Here is a 23,406-nt window from a genome sequence, read left to right as displayed (position 1 = left end):
TATATTTTATATGCTAGTAGGTTAAACTTTACATTCCAAAAGATTTTCTTTTAATAAATTTCTATATGCTAATGTAAAAAAAGAGAAGAACTCCAATAAAACCTGCCCAAAACCTCAGACTCAAAGTTAAATTTCCTGGTACAATAAGAGGGATAGCATTCTAAGCTTTCCTTATTCACTTTAGCACTGAGTATGTCAGGCCCACAGGATGAAATTTTCAGAAGTGCTTAAGGGATTTAGTAGCAGAAGTCCCTCTTGATTTCCAGAGAAATTTACACTCCTGAAATTCTTTTGGCAGTTACGAAATCCCAGCATACTGTCCACGCAGCGTTACCGAACAGCCCTGTGTGCAGCTAAAATATTTTTCATCTCCACTATGACACCAAAGGGTCAGTTTCATCCTTGGTAAAATCGGGTACTCGGGTGTGAATTTGGCAACTGTGCCTGTAAGCTGGCTCAAGTTGTAGAAAAATTTCTGGATGGGGTTCTGCAATTAACCTCTGTACATTATTTAGTGTTACCAAGAGGTGTTGCTTACCAAGACTCGGTAAAGCACATTTTCAATCCAATGAGAGAAAAACTGATCTTGCAGTTGGGTCACTTCATTTCCCAGTTTTGTTGAAGAATTTCCTGGATGATTTTGGGCTGATCATTTTGAGCCAGATGCTGCTTGCTCAAGTCATGGTGAATTGTGCAGCACTTTGTGACTGCTCATGGACAGCAGCATCTGGGCTTTAATATCCCCATTGCTCACACCCTGGAAATTCACCGTAAGGAGTTGAAAAGTGTTTTCATGTGGCATTGAGAAGGTTATCAATAGTCTAATTTTTCTGATTCCTTTTGATCTTACTCCTGTTTTACTTTGTAAACTAGCATCCCATAACTTTCTGATGTGATGTCCCACAAAGTGTGATGCTGCTGGTGAAATTAATATGCAGAGGTTGAGCTGAGAAAGCAAAGTTCTCTTTTGCCTTGGGCATTCAAATTTGAAAATGCAACTGACTTAAATAGGAACTAAAATCAGGTTTTTAAACAGCTGTGACAAAAAACTCTTGTATGTTTACTGGTGAGTTTAAATGTGTCTTACTCTGTAAAGTCACTGAGGTATTTGTAAACATAAATGCTCTGCAGAATTAAAAATGGATACATTTTATTAATAAATATTTAAAAAGGCCACTTCCTGTTTCTGGAAAGTTCTTTTTTCTGTTCTCACCAGAAGACAAGTGATGGAGAGGTTAATCCCCTTTCAGTTATGATTTCATTGCATATTCCTTGTGGAGTTTTGTTTGGTTAAGACTGCTTGGCTTCTGTAAGAAATGGACAGCATGTCTCAGGAAACATGACGATGTGTACTGTGTTTAGAGCACATCTGATGAATGCAGTAACCTATGTATCTGTAAGAACATAAAATAGGAAACATTTAATTTTTACTAACATGGTAATATACACGTAGTATTTCTATAGGATCCAGAAGTGTAGTAGGTACTTTACAGCTAAAAATTAAATGGAGTTCGTTTTTATAAACACTGCTTTCTAAGACCACAGCTGAATAAATAGCATACCTGTAGGAGTATTGAAACCAGTCTTGCACATGACTTTCAGAGAACATAAAATGTCCTTTGGCCAGGCATGTAAACCAAGTAAAGTGTTCAATTTAGTTTTTAGGTATGGGTAATCCAGCTCTTTCTTTTCACTCTTTATAGTGTTGGTTTGTTTGTTTGTTTGTTTTAACAGTGGATCTCCTGAGTCTTTCTGCTGCATGTGATGCCTTGGACCAGCACAATCTCAAACAAAATGACCAGCCGATGGATATTCTGCAGATCATTAACTGCTTGACCACCATTTATGATCGACTAGAACAAGAGCACAATAACCTCGTCAGCGTTCCTCTCTGCGTGGACATGTGCCTCAACTGGCTGCTGAATGTCTACGACACGTATGTATGGGTGCTCTGGACGTGGGGTGCTCAGAAGCTTTCCCAGTAGCACAAGGGGAGGGGGAAAGTGTAGCAAGCTGTTTGCCTCATTACAACATGAGTGACTTGAAGCTGAAAAAAAGGATAGTTGAAGTGAAAGTTTAATAAACCTAATGGTTTAATGGCTGCATTTAGCTGAATCAATATAGCCCTTGGTTAGGTTTATAATCCTAGATTTATTAAGATAAGGAATGAGAGAGCCAGAATTAAAGCAGATTTCTGTGTTCAGAGCATACTGGGACTGCATGTCCTCAGGATGTCATAGCTTTGCATGGCTTTTTAATTTACTTAGATAAATAAAAGAGAATTCAAGAGAAACACCATCATATAGACTTTTGCATGTGTCTGTACTTCTGGATGTTAGACATATTCAGAGCTGTCTGTTTTCTATAGCTTTCAATCTATAATTCTTATTAAAAGATGGAAGAGGCTCATCCTTAATCTAATCTACTTACAACCATTAGCAGTCAGGAGATGTGAGAAAAATGTCATGTAAAATTAATTTTAGAAAGTGTATCTATAAATGTAAATACAACAGAGTAAGTTTACCCTAAGAAAGTTTACAGGTATTCCTATTAAGTGGATTAATGAAGTTGCTCATAATACATAGTTAAATACCAACACAGATTTGTAAGGTAATTTTAGGGTAAGCCATTATTTTTTGTTTTGTTGAATTTAGTGAAAAAATATGTCAGTGGAAGTTTTTAAGGTTCTTATTAGCCATTTCAGCCAGACATGCTCATTACTGTGTTGGAATAAACATTCCATATAGAAATGGAATGACGTGGGACAATTGCTGTATTTGCATTGGCATTTTGAACCACATTGAAGTGCCTTAACATTGTTCTTCCCTCCATCACCCTGTATCACAGCACTGAAGCTTCAATGATCACCTGCAAAAAGTACAGATTTTTGCAGTCTCTTCCTACAGGATCACCTCTGATAAGTCAGTTGCTTATAGCATCCTCTGCAGCAGCTGCAGTATTCTGTACGGAATTACCCATATTACATTATATTTTTGTGTAACATACTGGTAGTAAGGGAGGTACCTATATTCATTTAAGAGTTAAGTTTTACTTATTTTATCTGCTTTGACTTTCCCAAGGCTCTGATCCACTTCTGAATTATCAACAACCATAAACAACATATAAACAAAGACACTCAGCAAAAAACAAAGAAGGTGTGCTAGGGATGTTAGTGCAGATCAGCCACAGTAGAGGCGAAGAGGAAACTAAAGGTTGTTCCACAGGCTGCTCCTAAGCTAGACCATCTGGTTTAGATTTGCCATGTCCAATCTAGTTTTCTTTATATTGCACTGTGCTGGAGGTACCACATTAGAATTTGTAATTAACTGCCTCGAGGCAGCTCCCTAGGTATGCTCAGGAGCTGCATATTGCAGCACACAATGAAACAGAGAGGTTTACAGAGAGGTGTTTTATGTGTGAGGAAGCTTGAAGCTATTTTGCCAAAATTCAGGTTTGAATTACTCTGGGAAGAGAGGTGACCTTGGGGTTACGTGTGTTTCATTTTCATTGTAAACTTAATAGGCAGAGATCAACTGAAGTGCATAGCAGTACTGGAGACATTTAATTAAATATACCGGATCTTTACTTCTCTTATAATTGAAAACTGTCGTTTGTAAAGATATTAATCAAATTCACAGTCAATGACTGATCTAATTATTGGCACAGCTCTGTGAATCTTGCACGTTTCGGATTTGTTTTAACTGATCAGTCACTTGTGTTTATTTGCAGTAGCATGTTAAATTATTGGTTTGACTTAGGAGAGGAGAGTGAGCCTAACAACTCATGATTCATGCAGGTTTCAATTTAATACGCCTTGCAGAGAAATCATCATTCTACATTCTTCTCTTGTATAATTTGCATGAGCCTGTTATTCATCAGGAGGAGTTTCTCAGGTCACAGATGATAATTAATTTGGGAAAGATTTGAAAGAGAGGAGTAAGAGGAGTGGAATGTGAAAAGCACAGGTAATCAACAAATGCTTGTTCATGATGAAAAATGCAAGATTCTTTAGTAAAAGGCTGCAAATTCTAAGTTCAGCTTTGTCCACCAGTTTCTGCCTACACTTTTCATAGGGTTTGCAGAGGAGGTGTGTGGGTAAATGGGCACTGCTGGCTCCTACAACAATTTTGTAGGATTAAAAAGACCACATGCATCTTTGCTGACCTGTGCAGCCTGATGCATGACTGTGGCACACCTGTACATGATTTATTTTATTCCTCATGGTGTTCTCACTGGTGGTGCTTCAAAACTGTTGTAAGGCTCTGCTTCAAAAATGTCAGGTTTAGGCATTAGCTTCCTCTGTTGTGTATGTTGTTGTGCATGTCTTTGTTTGCAATAGATGTTATATATTTGAAATGCTATCAGGAATAAGAGTTATGGGGGAAGCCAGCATCTGGAGGTAAAACTGATGACTGAGAGATGTGAAGGTCTGTCATCGTGCCGCCTGCAGTGCAGAGGAGAATGCTTTTCTTGCAGTAACATTAAAAAGCAAAAGTAATGGCACAGGCTTGTTACAAGGCAGGAATGAGGAGAAGGCTCACCAGAAGCAACATGGGGGCTGATGTGGGGCATAGCAGCCCCCTGGCACTGCGTAGGACAGGTCTGAGTGCTTTGAGGAGGAGCTCAGAAACCATGCCATATTATTAACAGCGTAGCTGCACAGCCCACCTGCCTTCTTGTGATTTCTAGGCAAGCTTCCTGAACGCCTTACAAGTGCCTCTGCTGCTGCACATTGCTGACAGACACTGCTTTTTCATGCTTAGCTCAATCGTGCCTTCTCAAACAAGTCAGGGCAGAGCTGACAGACAGTAAGCAAAGACTTTCTAAAAGCGACTTCTGCATCTCATGTCAAATGAAAATGGAGCTATATTGTCTATGGCAAAAAGGGATGATTTGCTGTGCTGACAGGGACCTCAGCTCTGAGAATAGCTCATTGGAAGCCTGTTCAAATAAGTGTAGGGTAAAGACTCTTTATTGTAAAAAAAAAAAAAAAGAGGTATTTCTTTCCAAATCAGACTGTTTCTGGTTGAATTGATACAACAGCACAATCAAATTCAGCTATATCTGTGAAGCCACAACCATATTTAATACTTTGTTTCTGATTTGTCTAATAACCAGCCAGCATGTGCTGTGCAACATGGTTCAGTGGGGGATGTCATTTATGATGCCTATGGTACTGCAGTGAACTTTGCTGTAGTAAACAAATTATGGGATAAATGGATCATGTTATCAGCCAATGTTTCTTTCTCATTAGGGGCCGAACAGGAAGGATCCGTGTCTTATCTTTCAAAACTGGTGTTGTATCCCTTTGCAAAGCACACCTGGAAGATAAATATAGATGTAAGTCAACATAATTCTTTGGGTTTTACCTTATGTTTATATTCTAGTTTTACTCCTCCTATTTATTGCATAAGCATTTAAGTAGCATAGAGATGTTAATTTGCTCCACCCTGTATTTTCCAGTTATTGGTTCAGATATGGTTTTAGGTAATTTAGCACAGCAGACCCCAGACTTTTTTGATCATATCCTTAACAGTAAAAAGTTTTTGAGCATGCACCCCTGATAAATGTATATTTATTTAGGAATTATATGCATGTGCAACACTGTACTAATATATTATGTACAATTATAAAACACACAAAAATGGAAATTAAAAAAAGGATGTGATAAAGAGGAAATAAACATTATTTTTAAATATAATCTATTAACAGTACAAAAATATTTTCTCACTGCACACTAATGTATGGACTGTGTCACACACTCCCTGGGGTATGAGAACTCCTCTTTGGAGACACTAGTTTAGCACACCTTCATACACAAAAATGCATGTCTGCAGGACATCTTGCATTACTCCATTTTAAAATATATTAATTTTATAAAATGCTTTCCACAACATAGTCAGGCTCTTATGATATACCTTGTGTTTAAATATAGTTGCTACTTTTAAATATATATTAAATGTATGCAAGTTTTGCATATTTTAATAGGGCAAATCTTGAAATACTTGAAAAAATTCCACTTGAAGTTTCACCTTTATCTGACTAATTAATCAGTTCATTATTGAGGCTAGGATCTAGAAAAGAACTACTGGTAAGAGTAGTTCTCAAGAGTAACCTCTGGTTAAATTGTTATCATTCATGCATTTTAGAAGAAACAGCCTTTAGGATTTGACCCAATACCATAGCAATTCTTCATCAATTGTTATTATTTTATTCTACTAATGGAAGTTGAAGAGTGCTAAGGAGAAAACAGGCAGTTCCAGCAATGGAGACTGTGTAATCGGATCAGATTTTGGGGCAAACACTATAAATATCACAGTTTAGATGTCTTGATGTTTCGTGTGTGTGTTGTGAAAAGTATTCAGAAAATCTTTTAAGAAAATTACTCAGGATAAATATTTTTCAGAATGATATTTCGTTGAGGATTACCAAAAGTTGTAAGAGAAAACCATAACCCCTCTTTTTAAGGCTGTAGAAATGTTTTAATGGTGGGGAAATTGAAAGCTGTATAGTTTGCGGGACAGGAAGAAATAGTCTCTGCCAGGCTGTGGTCTGGCTGCACCATCCGTGTTGTGCTGAAGTTGCTATTAGTATTGCTGGAAGTATGTGATGAGTTGCACCTTTTAAAGCTTTTTTCTCATTTGTGCAGCTGAGCAGAGTTGGTTGTGCTGGAGCAGAGGTGATGGAAAGATTTATCCCCAGATTATCTATTATAAAAATAGACTAGTCAGGTGTGAAATTCATGTAATTAAAAAACAATCCTTTCTCTATCCATTCCTTTATTCCTACAGAAGAGAACAGGTGTCAAAGCAGCACTAGGAAAGTTATCTCAAGTAGTGATGAAGCACCTTTATAATTGTATCCCTGGTGTCAGGTAAAATACTAAGGCAGCTCTAAAAAGTAAGGAAAATTTATTCAGGTCATGTATTGTCAACAGGGAGATTACCAAATAAATATTTCAGTCAAGACAAACCTGATTTTTCTTCTTCTTATGAACTCTAAAACCTCCTCAATGTATATGTAGTATAACTAATTCCCACCAAATTAAATTGACTTTACAAAGGGATAATAATTCTGTCCTATAAGGATTCTTTTTCAGAATGATGCAGTAACAAATCATAGCTTCAAATGACATTTCACTTTGGAAGTGAAAACTTAATATGATATTAACATTCTCAGTGGATGGCAGGTTCTGTCATACTGTAATGCTTTTCTTTCATTTTAGAAATACTCTTGGATTAAAAGATCAAAATATATTGAAATCAGGGAGTTCTTGTTTTTCAGTTCAACTTGTCTGAAAGAGAAATTAATTCTCTGAGTTGTATGTTGATTGCTAAGACTTGAAAACTTACTGTCTGCTATATGAGATTATTTTATGGTTAAACAATGTTTTTAAAACATTTGGGTTGTTGTGGCTCAAAGATCCCGGTGTTTAGTTAGCTCTGTTAGAGTCGAACACACCTGTTAGCCACACGTGCTGTGTTAGAATGGCCTTTCTTCCTGGGTACAAGCCAGTATTGCTATTAAAAGCTATTACTAGACTGCATATTTCACAGAAAAAACAGTGTTTATGGAAAGAGAAGGAGCCAAACTTAAGCCATGATTGTGTTTATGTCCGCCAAGGCTGTTGACCGCACTTGCAAGCCTTTGACATGATGCATGCTATTTGCCATATCCCTGTAGCAGTGCCTTAGCTCTGCTTTCCTTTCTCCAGACCTGTTCAAGCAAGTGGCAAGCTCCACTGGCTTCTGTGACCAGCGCCGGCTGGGGCTCCTGCTGCATGACTCCATCCAGATTCCTCGGCAGCTGGGGGAAGTGGCCTCCTTCGGGGGCAGCAATATCGAGCCAAGCGTCAGAAGCTGCTTCCAGTTCGTAAGTTCATGCTTCCTTGCTGTTAATTTTCTGATTTGTATTTCATGTCAAAGTAACCTCTCTGTTCTGAAGAGGGCTTAAAATCTGGAAGACAGATTAGGGTACCAAGAGCTGTTTCATGGTAGTGTTCATTGGTCTATTAAGCTGTTCCTTTGATAAGATTTATTTGAATTAGCCTGTTTCTCTGGCTGTGGTAGAAGAAGCACAGATTATGCTGTTATCCAGACAGCAAATAATTGTCATCATGTTTTGTATTGTAGCTGAACCCTGCAAACAGTTTAAGTCTTTGTTACGGCAGCTCCTGTTTTTACAAGTTTCTGTTTCCAGCAGTAGATCCCCATTTATTGCTGTTGTGTAGGTGAACAGCAATGGTTAATCTAAATTTGGGGCATATACATACCAGTGACAGCCAGGTGCTCAGGGGAGCATAGGAAAGGAGCAATCACCTGCAGCGCTGTCTAGGGGTAAGGAGTGCTCAATGAGCTCCTTCCACTGCTTGAATGGATAATGCCCATTTTCTTTAAGGATTACTGAAAGAATTCTTGTCCTGTCGAGGAATGCACAGCAAACTGGAGGCTCTTTTTCAAACTTGTGAATTATTTAATCTGGGAAGGAAGAGAGTTAGGGAATTATTCATCCTTATCCTAACCGCCAGCAGAATGCACAAGATGAAGGCAGCTGCTTAATGAAAAGGTAGAGGAGGGGAGGTAATGTATGGTCTGTGATTAACTCTCAATGCATCTTCTGCATTACAATGGAAGAACTCCCATTACCTAACTGTCCCTGGGGGATTTTTTGTTTGGTTGGGGGCGGGGGAGTTGTTTGCTTTTTTGCCTGCTGCTCAAGTTTCATTATGTAGTGGTTTCAGTTCTGTAGTAAGCAAAATACAGCAAGGTTTTTTCTTTTTTTCAATGAATATTAATGCTTGAAAGTAGTCTTCTTACACAGTGACTACAAAAAGAATCTAATTCTAAAATCGCTACAAACATCAGTTGTGAGGGGACATTTGCTGTGTATTTTTTAAACTTTCAATGGGTTCATTCAACAGGATTCACATTTGCCCATTTCCATCATTGATGTCTTGATCTTTTATAATTCAAATGCATATTTGATGCCATTTCCAAATTGATGTTATATAGGACCATATAGCCCATGCTGATAAATTCTGTGTAGTAATGTTGATAGTTCAGTTAGACCCTGCCGTGGCTTTCAAGCCTCAAGTTTCATGTTGGTCTTTCAGGTGACATCAACGCAAAATGGTGCCGCAGCAAACCCATGGTCAAAAGCTTGTTTGTGCAAATGACCTTCCCTAGAAATTAGGATTCCTTGAATCCTATAATTTCCCCAGGTGAATGGCAACAGTGCTGGGAATATTGTTGAAAATCTGATGAGGAAAGTGACCTTGGAATCTTAACAAAAACATGGGTTTTTTTTGGAAAGGGGACTGAAATTCTGTGTGTGTATACAAGGAAAAAAAACCAATAAAATTCATTGTGGTGGGGGACATAAAGCCAGTTTTTATAAAGTAGGAAGACAACCTTGGAATAAATGTTTATTTGAAAACAATGAGTTTGTAACATTGTCATTACAAATGAAGACATGCCACTGAACTGAATACTGTACCGCATCCAGCTGCCAGCATTTCTAGAAACACCCCAAGCAAGCTGGACACAACCTTTGACACATTCATAAATCAGAAGGTAGAAAAACCTGAGGTTTCTTTCTCTTACCTGAACTGAAAAATACGTTTTCTTCTTATCTGAAGTAAGAGAAATTGCATTCTTTTTTCTTCTCATTTTAACTTGCAGAGTGGGAGGGTGATTTCTGACCTGTGTTGTGGCAGAACAGACAATCTTCCAGGAAGACCATAAAGTGGTGGGGAGGCTCAGCTGAGGAGGGGAAATACAAAAATGTATGGAAGGGAGCTCTAGGGAGAAGAACAACATGGGGAGAACCCACATGGAGTGGGGATAGAAGGAACTAGGAGTGGAAAAATAACAGGCACCAGCCACCCTTTGGGAACACTGGTAAGAGCAGCAGTAGGAATAACAGTGATGAAGGAAGCAGAAGGGTGGGTGGGAGAAGGCACGAAAGAAAGGTGCAGCCAGGACTGGAGATGTGGGAAGAAGTAAGACCTTTCCAGGAGACAGGCACAGAGACTTCCTTTGGGTGTAGGATGGTGGTGCATGGGGGATCCAAGGGTGCAGAGCCTGGGGGGCAGCACAGAGGTGCTGGGGGAGAGCAGGGAGCAGCCTGGGAAACAGAGGAGCTGGAGGAGCTGGGTGGCCGAGGAGGGTTGTACAGGACTCCCAGTGGCCTCCTTTCAGGGGAGTGAGATAATTCAGTTTTTTAAAGTAGTGTGAGGATCCGTGGTTTACATGACTGTGTGGAACTAAATTAAGTCTTTGTACTCCCACAGTGAGGAGTGCTTTTTCTTTAGGGTTTCTTTGGGTTTTTTTTCCTTTCTGGTGATGATAAGCAAGCAATAAATTGCAGTCGTGTCAGAGTCTGCAACAAATGTGTGCTTCAGAAATGGCTCTCCCAGCCCCCTTAGGTTAGGTGCCCTGGCAACGGCCTTGTCTGCCTGCACAACAGAAGGAAAAAGAAGGATGCTTACCATTCCCTGCGATAACAGGGAAAAACCTCTCCTACTTTTCAGTCTGAAGTGGAAGTCCTTGGGAATGAGGGTTGAGGAGGAGGAGCTTCCCAGACCAGCTGTTGGGAGCAGCTTACCCGCTGCCCACTCCTGCCTGCACTCTGGGCCCCTTACCCCAGGATGATGCTGTTGTCCTGCTGCTTTTCATCCCCGCCAGCACCAACTCTTACTCTCCATAGTTTCCTTCATATATGGGAAGGTGCTGATAGTAATTGTTGGGAGAAGTGCATTATGGGACTCATATTTGCTACGTGGGGCAGGGGGATCTGATTTCTGCTTCGAGATTTTAAAGGAAAAATATTTTTACACCAGAGCAAAGAGCTTGATCTAAGGACCATTTGAAGACTATGTACTTCTGCCTGGGCTCAGACTGCATCAAAGCAATTTATAGATCCATGAAAAATTGTGTGAATTCAGTATTACTGCAGTGTGAAAGCATTTTCCTGTTAGTTCTGTGATGGGTACTCTTTTTTTAAAGTAAACAGGATAGGGAATTGATATGAACTGAAGGACACATGCACTGTGTTTTAACCACAGTGGGAAATTATTAATATGCTTTCCTTGTATACTGTAAATAGGACTTAGGAATTCACATCACTGCCTTGGATGAGTTACTGTGACACTGGGGCTTTTAAGAAATGTGATGTGAAAACAGAGTGCAGCTGAGATGAAAATGTCTCTTGCTGTTTCTCAGTAAACTCTTGGATCTTTGGTTCTTGGAAATAAACTGCTTTAAGTATGCTTTCCTGCAACGGTGTGCTTGATGTGAAAAGCTAGTACAGATAAAGCTAAGGAGTGGTGAAATGAGTAGAGTTAATTCAAATTTGTATTTTAAATCTTGTTTCATTTGCACTTTAACAGAGGAAAGTATTTTGATATTCTGTTTTCTAGTCTTAAATTCTAGGTTTATACTTGGTCAATGATACAGCAAGATCAGCCCGTTTTTAACAACCCCATAAATGTGTCCAAATCCAGTGTATTTACTCAGGCAAATAAAAGCCAAAATAGGAGCTTGTTAGTCCTTTAAGGTGGAGTTTGGGTATGGCAGATTCTGGGCCAGGACCCTTATAGTGACTTTAGCCATAAATGCTGTGATTTGAATTGGTTGGGTGGTTCTTTTGTGAAGGTCGTTTTTTGGGTTTTTTTTTGTTGTCGTTGTTGGAGTTTTTGGTTTGTTTTTTTTTTTTAATCAGTTAATACTGTGTACAGATACCTATATATATAGCTACATAGAGGTCTATATGAAAATAATGTACAAATGCAACGTTACTCTTGAGGGACTCGATCTCTTTTCAGAGATCCAGGCAGCTCTTTTTTCTATTCATAGGATATTTCTTCTGCTTTGGCTGATATGGGAGAACTGGCCTAAGGGAACTAGCAAATCCTTCCTCAAGCTGCTATGCTGTAGATGTCATAGAGTCAGAATAGATAGGGTTGGAAAGGACCTTAGTCCTTTCTAAGTTCCAACCCCACTGCCATGGGCAGGGACACCTCACACTGAACCATGTCACTCAAGGCTCTGTCCAGCCTGGCCCTGAACACTGCCAGGGATGGAGCATTCACCCAAATGTCATAAAACAGCAATTTTGGGTTTGTTTCAGCAGGGGTTTGTGAACCTGTGCCTGACTTTGTGGGAGGCACTCTTGAAGAGTCCTCCAAGTGAACTGCTTTGGAGAGCTATTTTAAAATGGTTTAGGGTTGGGGAAGATGCTGTTTTTCAAGTGTGGATGATATAAAGCTGTACACTAATTCACTTCTGGGTTCATGGTCTTTTTATCTTATTACTCTTTTTCACAACACTAAAACATTGACTGGAGTAGTCAATGCAATCAAGTGTAATGCAAGAGTGGATGACAAAGTTGAGCAGGGTTTGTTCTCCCTCCAGGGGGATAGGACTGCTGTTCATGGCCTGCTCTGCATTCTTAAACTTTAACAAGTCATAAGAATCCAGTTCCTCAGTTTTGTTTGTCCAAAATAATATTTACCTAAACTAACGTAAAGCTTTCCATCCCGGATGAAAAATTACATTAGACTAGCAATGTTAATTTATTTCCAGTTAATCTCCTACATTGCATGTAAACAGAATATAGCTCATCAAAAAATGTTATCAAAAATTTCTTCTATATTGTATGATTTTGCCAAAAAAATATGTCACATAGTTCATGTAAAACCATGACTCTATTTTGGAGCATATTTTATATTATGGATAGATAATATAGCATAGGATATTTTTTTAAACTACTAACTAGAATAAGAGGGAGGAAAAAAGCCCCAAAGAATTCAACTGCCAAGTATTGCATGAAGATGCTAGCACTACCCGACTTCCTATTCCCCCATTGTTTCTGCAGAATAAATACTGAAAAACAGATGTCTGGAACATAATGAATTTGAATGTCTCCCATAACAAATTGTTACTTGTAAGCTGGAAAGGGCTTTATGAATTCTACTTTATGATTCACTCAGTTATTACCATAAAAATCGGGAGTTGCACAGAAATGTGTTCAAGAGAAGAACCGTTAATATTCTTTACAGCTTGATCTTGTTGGTTCGGATACAAACTCTATGAATTCAGACTTTTCCCCTTATGCAAAATCTTCAGCTGCTGCCTTTACCGGATTTAGAGATTATTAACAAAATTGCAATAGCAGCTCAGGGAACAGTCAAGAGCTGTCTGTCCTGGGCCATCTGACCCTGACCAGCTTTCCTCCATGTGGCTTTAAATCTTCATGTAATATAATTCGGAACCAGTTCTGATTCATTTTAATGCACCTAATCTCTCTGAGCACAGGTTTTGTACAGCCAGCACGTGGAGCTCTGGGTAGGCAGCTATTGGGGCTGCTGGCAGTCAGCAGTGACTGCAAAATTAAAATAGATCTTTGGGTGTTACAGAAAGTCTTTCACTCTGCAGCATTTCCCTTGCAAATTTAAAGCAGCTACAAGTGGAGAGCAGCGCTTTGAGCAGCTCATTCTTATTCTGACTGCAGCTTGCACTGCAGCATTTCTGTACACTTCATGGTTCTTTATTAGAAATGGCATATTAAGGAGATCCTCTTAAATTTTTTTTGAGGCTTAGAGGACCTCTGTGTAGAAAGTGTAATGTTTCGCCAGTGTAGTTCCTGGCTCACTGAGTGAGCCCCAGAAAAGCTCTCCCCAACCCTGTACTGTCCTGGCTGCTAGCTGAAGAACAGACATTTAGAAGATAATTTTTATAAATATGCCTTTCTTTTACGAGAGCTCCAAATTTACTTTTGTTGAATGCACTGATGTCCTGCAGCAGAACGTGGTATCTGCTGTTCCGAACAATTTTTGTTGCCAGTGTTAGCTGGACTTCATTGTACTTTTGATTTTCTCCCTTTTGGAAGGGGTTCCTAAATTCTGTAGCATCATGAAAAAACAGAGAAGCAGGATTTAATGCAGGAGCCTTTAGAAATATTGCAGTGTGTGGAAAACAAAGCAAAGCTAAAAAGATTGTTCTATTTCTTATAAGACCTGTAGTTAATATTAAATCATAAGGGACTTTATCAGGATAACTGTATATATATTGTGGTTTGATGGTTTTTACCCCAGCATCCAAAGAGGATATGTATGACTATATTAAAAATCCTTATATGTGGTTCTTAAATGCAATTATAGGAGTTTGTAGATGGTTTCCCAAACTCGTATTTCAAGTAGAAAGCCCTGCCCCACAAAAACCCTTTGCTTTTAATTAACCAAATAATTACAGTAGCATTTAATGCATTGCATTAAAGGTTAATTTTAATACAATGCATTAGTCAGGAGATATACTCTTGTTGGTTTGTTTGGGGTTTCTTCTACATCTTTCTTGTGGCAGGCGTTCTGTCTAGGAGACTGCATTTTTCTCAGTCTCCAAGTATTGATCAGTTGATATGTTTGTCAACATTATAAACAGCGTTAGCTTTAAAAACAAACAAGCAAAACTCACAAACCGAGCAGCAACAAACAAAAAACCCCACACACACCTTATGGGTTTTCCCTATAGTGCTCTTTCCTTGATAGCAGCTGTGGTATTTTTCCTTCAAATTAGTGCCTAGCGTTCTCAGTTCACTAAGGTTTTCACTGTGCCATGCTACACTCAGATTTCTTGAGAAACTGGAAAAGTAGCTGAGACTAACTGTAAAAAAACTCCAGTACTCAATCTCCTCTTCATCTTGGTCCATGTACATGATACATTAATGCTTATTATTTATTTAAATGCTTCAAATAGGTTTGGAACCACAAAGGAGGACAGACTGCCTTGTGAAGTTTGAAATACAAAAGACTGGCCCACTGAGGGCTATGTTTGAAAGTCCAAAGAAAAGAAAAACAGAGGATTTAAATGTATTCAGGACATAAATATGCTGTTTCTGTTGGGTAGAATAGAAGGAAATGTCTCAGGGAATTTGAATTAGCACGTAATAGTGGTTTAGAGAAATGGAGCAGGCTGTTAGCCTGCTTCATCACTTGGGCTGTTCCCTGGGCAGACCTGTCCTCCTCCCTCCTGTCCTTCCCTTAACTGTTTCTATCTGATCCATCACCTCTCTTTCAGTGTTGAAATCAGCTCCAAGGTTCTCAGATAACCACTTTTATGCTGGCTTCTCACCACCCTGCACACTGAATATACATTCCCCATAAACACTGACTGTTACTTCACTGCTCTCCTTAAAACCCCTTTAAATTTTCTTTGCCTTTATTCTGCACTGTTCTTTGCACTGGCTAGCCTGACCTCTACCCACGCAGATAGATCGCTGTTGTCCCCCTTTGCCTTGTGTTTTTGTCCCTTTGCTGTTTGTTTTTCCATAGTGTATGTGCTGCCAGGGAGGGCTGATACATTATTTTTTGGTGTGTGCATGCTCCCCGTTGCAATGGGATTTAGCTCTGTGATTGAGCTGCCTCAGAGTTACCATGAAAGAGATACCTGAAATAATCACACTGGTTAGGATGTGGTAGGAAGGCAGCAGAGGAATGGGGCTGCCAGGAAGTGTTCATAGGCTCTTTTCTGTTGGCAAAGACGTGAAAATGGGAAGGAATAGAATATAAGGCTAAATCGTTTGTATTCTGTGGGACAAGACTGTGTTGTGTTTGTAGGCAGTGACAAGAAATTTTGAGATGATGTGGTGAGAAGAGTGATTTTGAGTCATTTAAGGAGGCAGAGTTCACATGTTCAACAGCAGGCTTGAGAAAGGATTTGAATGATTTCCTTATGTCTGTGTTTTGAAGAAAGGTCAATGTGATAATGATGTTAAGGAGAAAGGAATTTTGATCAAAAGACATGCATTTTTTAGGGCTTGGATAACACAAACTGTTTCTAAAATAGGTGAGAAACAGTGCTATGCGGGTTCAGATCAGAGAGACAGGAAACATGAGATCAGGCATGAAAGGTGATGCTCTAAGTGAATGATTTTTGTCTGTGACAGAGTTTATGGTAGTGCTGTCTATTGTAGGAGGGAATTAGAGAGAAATTTGAAACATTTGTAGTAGTTTCAGTTCCTGGCTTGAAGGCAGCATCCTGGAGATTATTTCTATTTTATTTTATTTACAAATGGCTGGATTGGGTGAAAAGCTGGACAGATACGGCGTAGGTAGGAAGCAAATGGCTTGAACTGTTAGTTAGCTGGTAGTAGGCAGATCCCTTGAGCTCATCCTGTGTCTTTTCCCCCCTATGTTACAGGCCAACAACAAACCAGAGATTGAAGCAGCCCTGTTCCTGGACTGGATGAGGCTGGAACCACAGTCCATGGTGTGGCTGCCAGTCTTGCACAGGGTGGCTGCTGCTGAGACCGCCAAACACCAAGCGAAGTGTAACATCTGCAAGGAGTGCCCAATTATTGGATTCAGGTACAAACTCGCTCCCTTTCTGCCCATGTGTACAGCTGCATGGTAGACCAAGAGCTCTGCTTGTTTCCAGACAAATCAAGTGCTTGATTTTATGAATTTTGTTCAGGGAAAAAATAACTGTGATGGGACATGAGGGAGAGTAACACCTAGAAAGAGTACAGTGATGCAAGAGTTGGTGAGGACAAAAGCCATCTGTCAGTTATGATGTGGCACTTCCTCTGTGTCCCAGTCTTTCCATGCTTCAACCAAAGTATTGGTGGATTGCACAACTAGAATGATTTGCTTTACATTCCGTGTCCCATACATGCAGTTACATTTTCTGAACTGGATCTTAACGAATTGCTCTCTGCCATTGTATAAAGCAGGGAAATGCCTTGAAAATTCACAGACTGTAAAGCTACGTGTGTGTTTCCCGGAGAAAGAATGTTGTTGGTAGAACATTAACCTGGAGTGGGGGAAATGTTACTGGTCTATTTAAACATCTGGATCGACACCACAGTTACTATGGCAATGAATAAGTCACTGTGTTGTAAAATGGCTGTGTGTTGGTATGCCTGTTGAGAATCCACTTAACGGCTAAGTAAATACTCACTTTCAATTATGCCTAGACTTGTTTTATCACTTTGCTTTGCAATAGCAGCTTTGTATGGTTTCTGTCCTTTTTATGCTAGGTCGTCTTTTACCATTGTCATTTGTCCTTCTATAGTATTGTGTTGTTTACAAAGAACTTTCTGTAATTTTGTTTGTAAAACCCAGATAGACAACAGGAGCAAGCAGTACATAGAAAAGCCATCATTTTGCTTTAGCTGTGAGAGTATGAATGTTGCTTTTATGCATGTAATGGGGCAGTACTTTCTAGCATGCAATTTCACGGGCAGTGGGAAACGGGAAAAAATTAAGGTATTTCTTTGATTTGAATCCCAGTTCTCTTCAGAGAGGCTGTTTTCTCTAATCACATAAATTCTTCTCCTCTTGCTTTTATTCGTCTTGAGTATCTTAACTGGGAAATGATGAGTATTACTGAGGAAGAGGTAGGGATGAGAAGTGAGTAGTTTAACACATCCACAAAGTCTAATTTTCCCATTCCCAGATACAGTTTATGAACTACTGAATTAGTTACACAGTTTTATATAAACAGCCAAAGACCAGTAGGTGGAACTGAAAAATGCAGCCCTTGGAAAATCAAAGGATAGCAAGTGAATGGGTAGTCTGTAGTGAGTGTCGAGAACTTGGGAAGTAGACACTGGATCTCTGTGTTTGCATCTAATTTTACTTGACTGATCTCATCTGTCTCTTAAATTTATATAACAAATCTATTATCATGATAGTAGAATCTGTCTGTCGCAGATTTTTTCTCTGGCTTTGCAAGCCATTGAAACCCTGTGTACACACTTGACAAAAAGATACTGTATTGGAAGGCTTTTAGAAAGCTAATACTGTGTGTCTCAGTGAATGTAAAACAATGTTCTTTTGAGGTCATTGTGACTGAACTGCTTCGTGTATTTGGAACAAGACAACCCTTATGCCTCTAGCTCTTTCAGGCACTTCAGCATAGCAGATACAGCAGTTAGGTGCCTCACAGAGCTGATGAGGTTAAATAATGGCCCAAAAGTGTGTTTGGAGTTTTGCATGGATAGAATGCCATACAGGAAAATTGTTTTGTTAGAGATGATAGGAAAGTCACAAATTCCTGCCTTGTATGCAGCAGTTAGGCGTTTGTTGGGGTGACTCGTTGAGAAGAGCATTACTTAATTGAATTTTACTTCCTCAGACGTCCTGTGTTAGGAATCATGATGAAGAGCCAAAGAACTAAAATTGGCATTATAGAAACAAAAAACATGGTGGTGTCTTTCCTCTTCAGAGTGAGTGAGTGCATAGAAATTTTTCAGTGTTGCCCAGTGTTAACACCTTTTTTGAAGATTCAGACCTTTGATAAACATCTAAGGCAGCAATACCGGTCCCTTGGTAGCAGAGGAGCGTTGCCAAGCATTGCACACCATGTGACATCTCGGGGAAGAGAACTTACTAACACAGAAAACTTGACAAGCTGATATGAAGTGCTCACATACAAATCTCTGAAGCCATGAATTTTTTTCCTCCTCTTTTAGGTACAGAAGTTTAAAGCACTTTAACTATGACATCTGCCAAAGTTGCTTCTTCTCTGGCCGTGTGGCAAAAGGTCATAAAATGCACTACCCCATGGTGGAGTACTGCACACCAGTAAGTAGCTGTTTTACTGACCCTTACTGTCCCTTCTTACATAGAAAGGAAAAACTTCATTTCCTATGTGCAAGGTAATGGAGCATTTGGGTGGCTTTTCTTTTCCCTCTCCACCACCCCCTCTCTGATTAAATCCCCTTTTATATATTGCATATGCCAGCAATTTCTGATACTTGGTAAAGGATACTTCAGTGGTTTGAAGTAAATTGAAGTTCATTATTTGTACAATGCTGTGTTGTAATGTATTATTGTGTGCTAATGACTTGTTCCATGTTCAGTGCCAAAGTTCACTTTATGGGTCCTGCAGGAAGCCTGTGATTTGTGCAAATACTCGTTCATATCTTAGGTCGCAATGTTTTCTCCATATCAGTGTGAGATTTTTCTTCCTTTCATCGGCAAATTGCCACTTCACTTTTTTTCCTGCAATACTGTGATTGCATTTTTCAGTTCTCTGCTATGTAGTGGTACCTTGGTCTTGTATAATCATTCGATGATATAAAATACCAGGGAAGTTCTCAAGAACAGCAAGCTAGATTTCATTACTGAAGACTGGAAGCTGATTTCACACACCATGCAGATGTGCTGCATTAATGGTGTGGTGAGGGTCTTCAGCCTTGTTTCACAGCTCTCAAAAGGAGCATTTTTGTGTAAACATTTCTTTCTTCCCAGAAAGCTGGAAAGGAAATTCCATTTTACTCCTTCAATGTAAAAAACCTGCTTTTTGGTTTTGGCCGCTCTTGGCCCCACCAGCACAGATGGGCATAAATGAGAGGATCTCTCATGTTGTTCTTCCATGATGCAGCCCAACTGAGCTTTTTGCTGCCTTTGCTATTGTTCATGGTGGTATTGAAGCAGTGTGCTCTCTGGTTGTCATTTCCTGGTGGGATGGGATGGACCCTAGTCTCATACTTTCATCTGCTGGTCAAATATATATGGTTCAAAGCTATTTTACAGTCTAGCCTCATAAAATTTTATGAATGGCCTTTATATCTTCATCCAAACAAAAAGGCATGGCCAAAATGAAGTAATGACTCTCAGCTTTTCTTAGAAACTTAGGAAAGGGAGAAAAAAAATTATTCCCCTAAAATACTACAGTAAAGTAAACCCAGTATATTTATTTACATTACCTATGAACTTTTACTATAGCATTTAAATAGCAGTATTTAATCTGAATCACTGCAAGGGCAACTACTGTGAATTTGCTAGCTGTTTGTCAGTGTTCACTGGCTGCTGCTTTTCAGCGTCACCCCCCAGGGGTTGAGGCTACTGGAAAGGGCGATTTGCCTGAACTGCTGCACACGTCAAAGGGAAATGCACTGCCTGGGCAGGTTTGAACAGACTCCTCCATTGCAGGCATTCTTAGAGCAGAATCTCATGATCAGCATTGTATACAGAGCCAGGAAGAGAGCGACCGACCTTTTTAGAGCATTCCTTCCAGCTGCAGCTGAATACCTCCTTGACAGATTTGCTACAGTTTTGTTTTGCAGTTTGCCACCCTCATTCCTGCTAATAAGTAACATGGGAGGGGAGATTTGTGAATGGTGCAGAGAGTGCACAAACCAACTTCTTGCTATTATTTTCTTACCCTATTCATAAGATGTGTTTTGAGGAGAGAGAAACTAAAAAGGATTGTGAGACACTCCCACAGCCCGCAGAAAGTCATTGCAACACAAGGTCCAGCAGGTTTTTGTTCTCCCTGGAAAAACAGATTACTAATAGGTAAACATGGTGGCAAACAGAAAACCTGCAGCCACATTCAGATTGCTCGATCAGTATGAAGAACCATTCACAGCCAGTACATTTTTTTGTGAATCCTGAACTCCAGCAGCCTGTGCTAATGCACTGTGCCTGGCTGCACCGGCAGCCAGTTGAATTAGAGAAGGATTAACTGGGTAAAAAAGGAAAAGGTAAAAGTGACTGTGGCACACAGCAAGCCCTGATCTTTTTTTGTGTTGCTGCTATTAAAAAAATAAACCCAAGTCCTGTGTGACTGAGCAAGACATCCACTGAAGCTATTGTGTCCAGTATGCAGTTGTGTTCTAAATGAATGAAGAGGGGTTTGCAGGTGGTAGAGCACTTTTTGCTCTTCCTCCAGGCAGATCTCTGACCTTGAAATGTATTTTGGTAGACAGAAAACATGAGATGCGTTCTCTGATACATCTTTGCAATAGCTAGATGTACACAATGAAGTGTTTTGATATTTTTACTCACCTTCCTTCTTACTTCCAGGAGATTTTGAAGCACTGCAGTCTTTAATACTGCTCAGGGGAGATTTGAGAGCTCATACTAAACATCTGAGCGATGAGATAGCTTTTCCTCTTTTGCAAAAAGTTGAGGCAGAATTAAGGGCAAGGCAGTTGCCTAGTTTTCATTTAGGCAGGAAAATTGCAACAGTTATTCCTGAAAGCCACAGAGGTCAATTTTATTGTTCAAAGATAGATGACTTTTTTTTTTCTTTTGAAAGAGGTTTAAGATAAAGCATAGAAAGCAGCTTCTAGACTGGGATTTAAATGTAGCATCATTTTTCTGTTTGGGTTTAACAGACAGTGACACATCAACCACCTTGTTACAAGGAAGCGTGTCAAACCAAGATACCTGTCAACAGCTAGGGTTTGCAGTTGGGCTGTCTGGGCTGAGGGCTTGGCAAGGCACTTTCCTAAATCAAGCTGGATAGAGTCAGACTATTTCTGATTAAATAGTTCCAGTTTTAGGATAGTTTTGGAATATGCTCTACCCAGCTGCTTATATACTGCTTTGATTTAAAAGAACTGGGATGCTGCAAGTCCACTGTTTTTTGCTCATAAGCCAGTTCTGCTGAGAATTTTGGTTTGGCTGATTTTACTCTGAAAATCATGTAATAAAATACCTGTGGTATAAATCGGACAGTCTGGCTGAAAATAGCCTTAGTTTATCAACCTGTCCACATAATAATCACATTTTCTTTGCCTTGTGCTCCTTGAACATTTTTTAAGTGGCATTTGGATCGTATGAGAGGTGCTTGGTGCTTCTTGTTGTCAGTAGAAGATGTATTTTCTTCTTGGGATTCTTATGCTACCAGCTAGATTGGGAAGTTTCTGTGCAAACACACAATTTTACTATGTGTTGGCCATGCAGAAGTTTGTGGGAGCAAGGGGGAATAACAGCCCTAAAAGGCTGAAGCACAGAATGTTTTATTCTTAATTATAGCTGAAAATGCTTAATCCAAATTATAGTCAAATACAATGGAAAGTGTTCACAACATGGAAAATAGATAAGGCAGGAATAAATGGTTACAAATGACACGGGTGAACAAACTCTACAGAAAGCTGTGCTTAATCCATTTATACCAATACTAAATATTAAAAGATGCCCTCTGTTCCCAACTGATGTACTGTTTGTGCTCTCCTGATGCTGACCTGGTTAGAAGCAATCCTAGCAGGCCTTGCAGTTGGTATTTGGCAGAGGGAATTCCCTCCTGCTGGGTCATGTGAGGCCGCCTCAGTAAATCCCCTTTCCAGAGTCCTCTGGGTGGTCTGGGCATGCCTGATCCCCCCCTTCCCTACAATATCTTATTTCTGATGCATTGAGGAAGTGATACTTAATATTATCAAGCATTATCTCAGTTTCTTGAAAATGCAGATGCTGCTGTATTGGTTTGTATGGTCTGCTGTGTCACTTCTCTGCCAGCCATTGCTTACACTGAATTTTCCTACTAGATCAACTGACTGGATAGTGAGCCAAATTCTTTCCAGCTTTACATGAAGCTTGTAGGTATTGTCGGTACAGGGATAACATTTGTCCTTCTGTTGATGCTTTTCAGTCTTTTTGCAGATTATTTTCCAGGGCATCCTTAATTTTTCTACCCAGGCAATCATTACAAATATATACATCTATGTTTCAGCAGCTCAGAGAAAGTTGGCATGAATGATATGTCCCAGCACCTTCTTCCTCTCTAAAGAGAAGGTGTAGAACTCATTAAAAAATGTCATAAAGATTAACTTTTACCTCATTCCTTTCCTTCAAATTAGATACACTGGATAAGCAATATGATTATGTGGGTCAGGAAGAAATTTACTGTAGAAGAGCAGGATTTCAAGGTCAAATGTCTCTGTGAGGTGTGGATAAGGGAGTGCAGCCTGACTAAAGTAACTGAAGTCTTCCATTAAAATTCTTCAGAATAGTGTCCAACTCTGAATCAGACTCACATGAAGTCTTGCATCTTCCCACCAGATGTCTTTTGAATTCTTTCTGGCTCATTCTGATCTTTGGGAAACTGGGAAACTAATTCCACTTTGCAGTCCTCTGTTGGTCTCTACAGTAGCAAGGAGAGCCCACTGCAGGCAAGGCAGTAGAATACTTTATGCAGCTTGTACTCATCTCAGGGTATTGATTTTGACTGCCTGCTAGCTTCAGATTAAACAGGCACAGGACGAAATAACTGATCTAAGAGCTTTCAGCAGCTCGCACCTGCTTTTTGCTTCTCTTTGATCAAAATATTAATGGCAGAGGAGGCTGAGAAGGGAAACTGGAAAGAAAGCACTCCAAAAGAAGAGGTCTGACTTTTGTAGACTGACAAGTCCTTGAGATGTAGGTGACAAGTGTGTATTAAGAGTCAGGATCCAGCCAGTGAAGCAGCTGGATCACAGGCTGTGTATCCTCCCTATGCAGGCTGGACACACTGATCGGCTGCGTGTCCTCTGTTAGAGTCATTTTAGTCCTGAACAAAAAGCAGGCAGGGAGTCTCCTGAGCCAGATGAGGAGACAACGGATTCTTTTCTAATTATTGCTTGCCCTCTTGAGTTCACTAGAGGCGAGGTGTGAGCCTGTCAGAGAGTTTTGGAGCT

The 23,406-nt window shown here is 39.8% G+C and overlaps 1 protein-coding gene across 10 annotated transcripts in view; it reads left to right on the top strand.

Moving 5' to 3' along the window:
* DMD (dystrophin) overlaps nt 1-23,406 on the top strand; it is a 1,017,291-nt gene that overhangs the window by 956,034 nt on the left and 37,851 nt on the right. For all 10 annotated transcript variants that reach the window (XM_034074486.1, XM_034074485.1, XM_034074494.1 and 7 more), the window contains 5 exons: nt 1,735-1,936; nt 5,255-5,340; nt 7,715-7,872; nt 16,197-16,363; nt 18,472-18,583. In XM_034074486.1, the coding sequence (XP_033930377.1) occupies nt 1,735-1,936; nt 5,255-5,340; nt 7,715-7,872; nt 16,197-16,363; nt 18,472-18,583 (725 nt within the window). The remainder of the gene's footprint in view (nt 1-1,734; nt 1,937-5,254; nt 5,341-7,714; nt 7,873-16,196; nt 16,364-18,471; nt 18,584-23,406) is intronic.

The sequence above is a fragment of the Melopsittacus undulatus genome, chromosome 2 (assembly GCF_012275295.1).
Source record: "Melopsittacus undulatus isolate bMelUnd1 chromosome 2, bMelUnd1.mat.Z, whole genome shotgun sequence".
Taxonomy (NCBI): Eukaryota; Metazoa; Chordata; class Aves; order Psittaciformes; family Psittaculidae; genus Melopsittacus; species Melopsittacus undulatus.
This window is presented reverse-complemented; position numbering and strand designations above follow the sequence as displayed.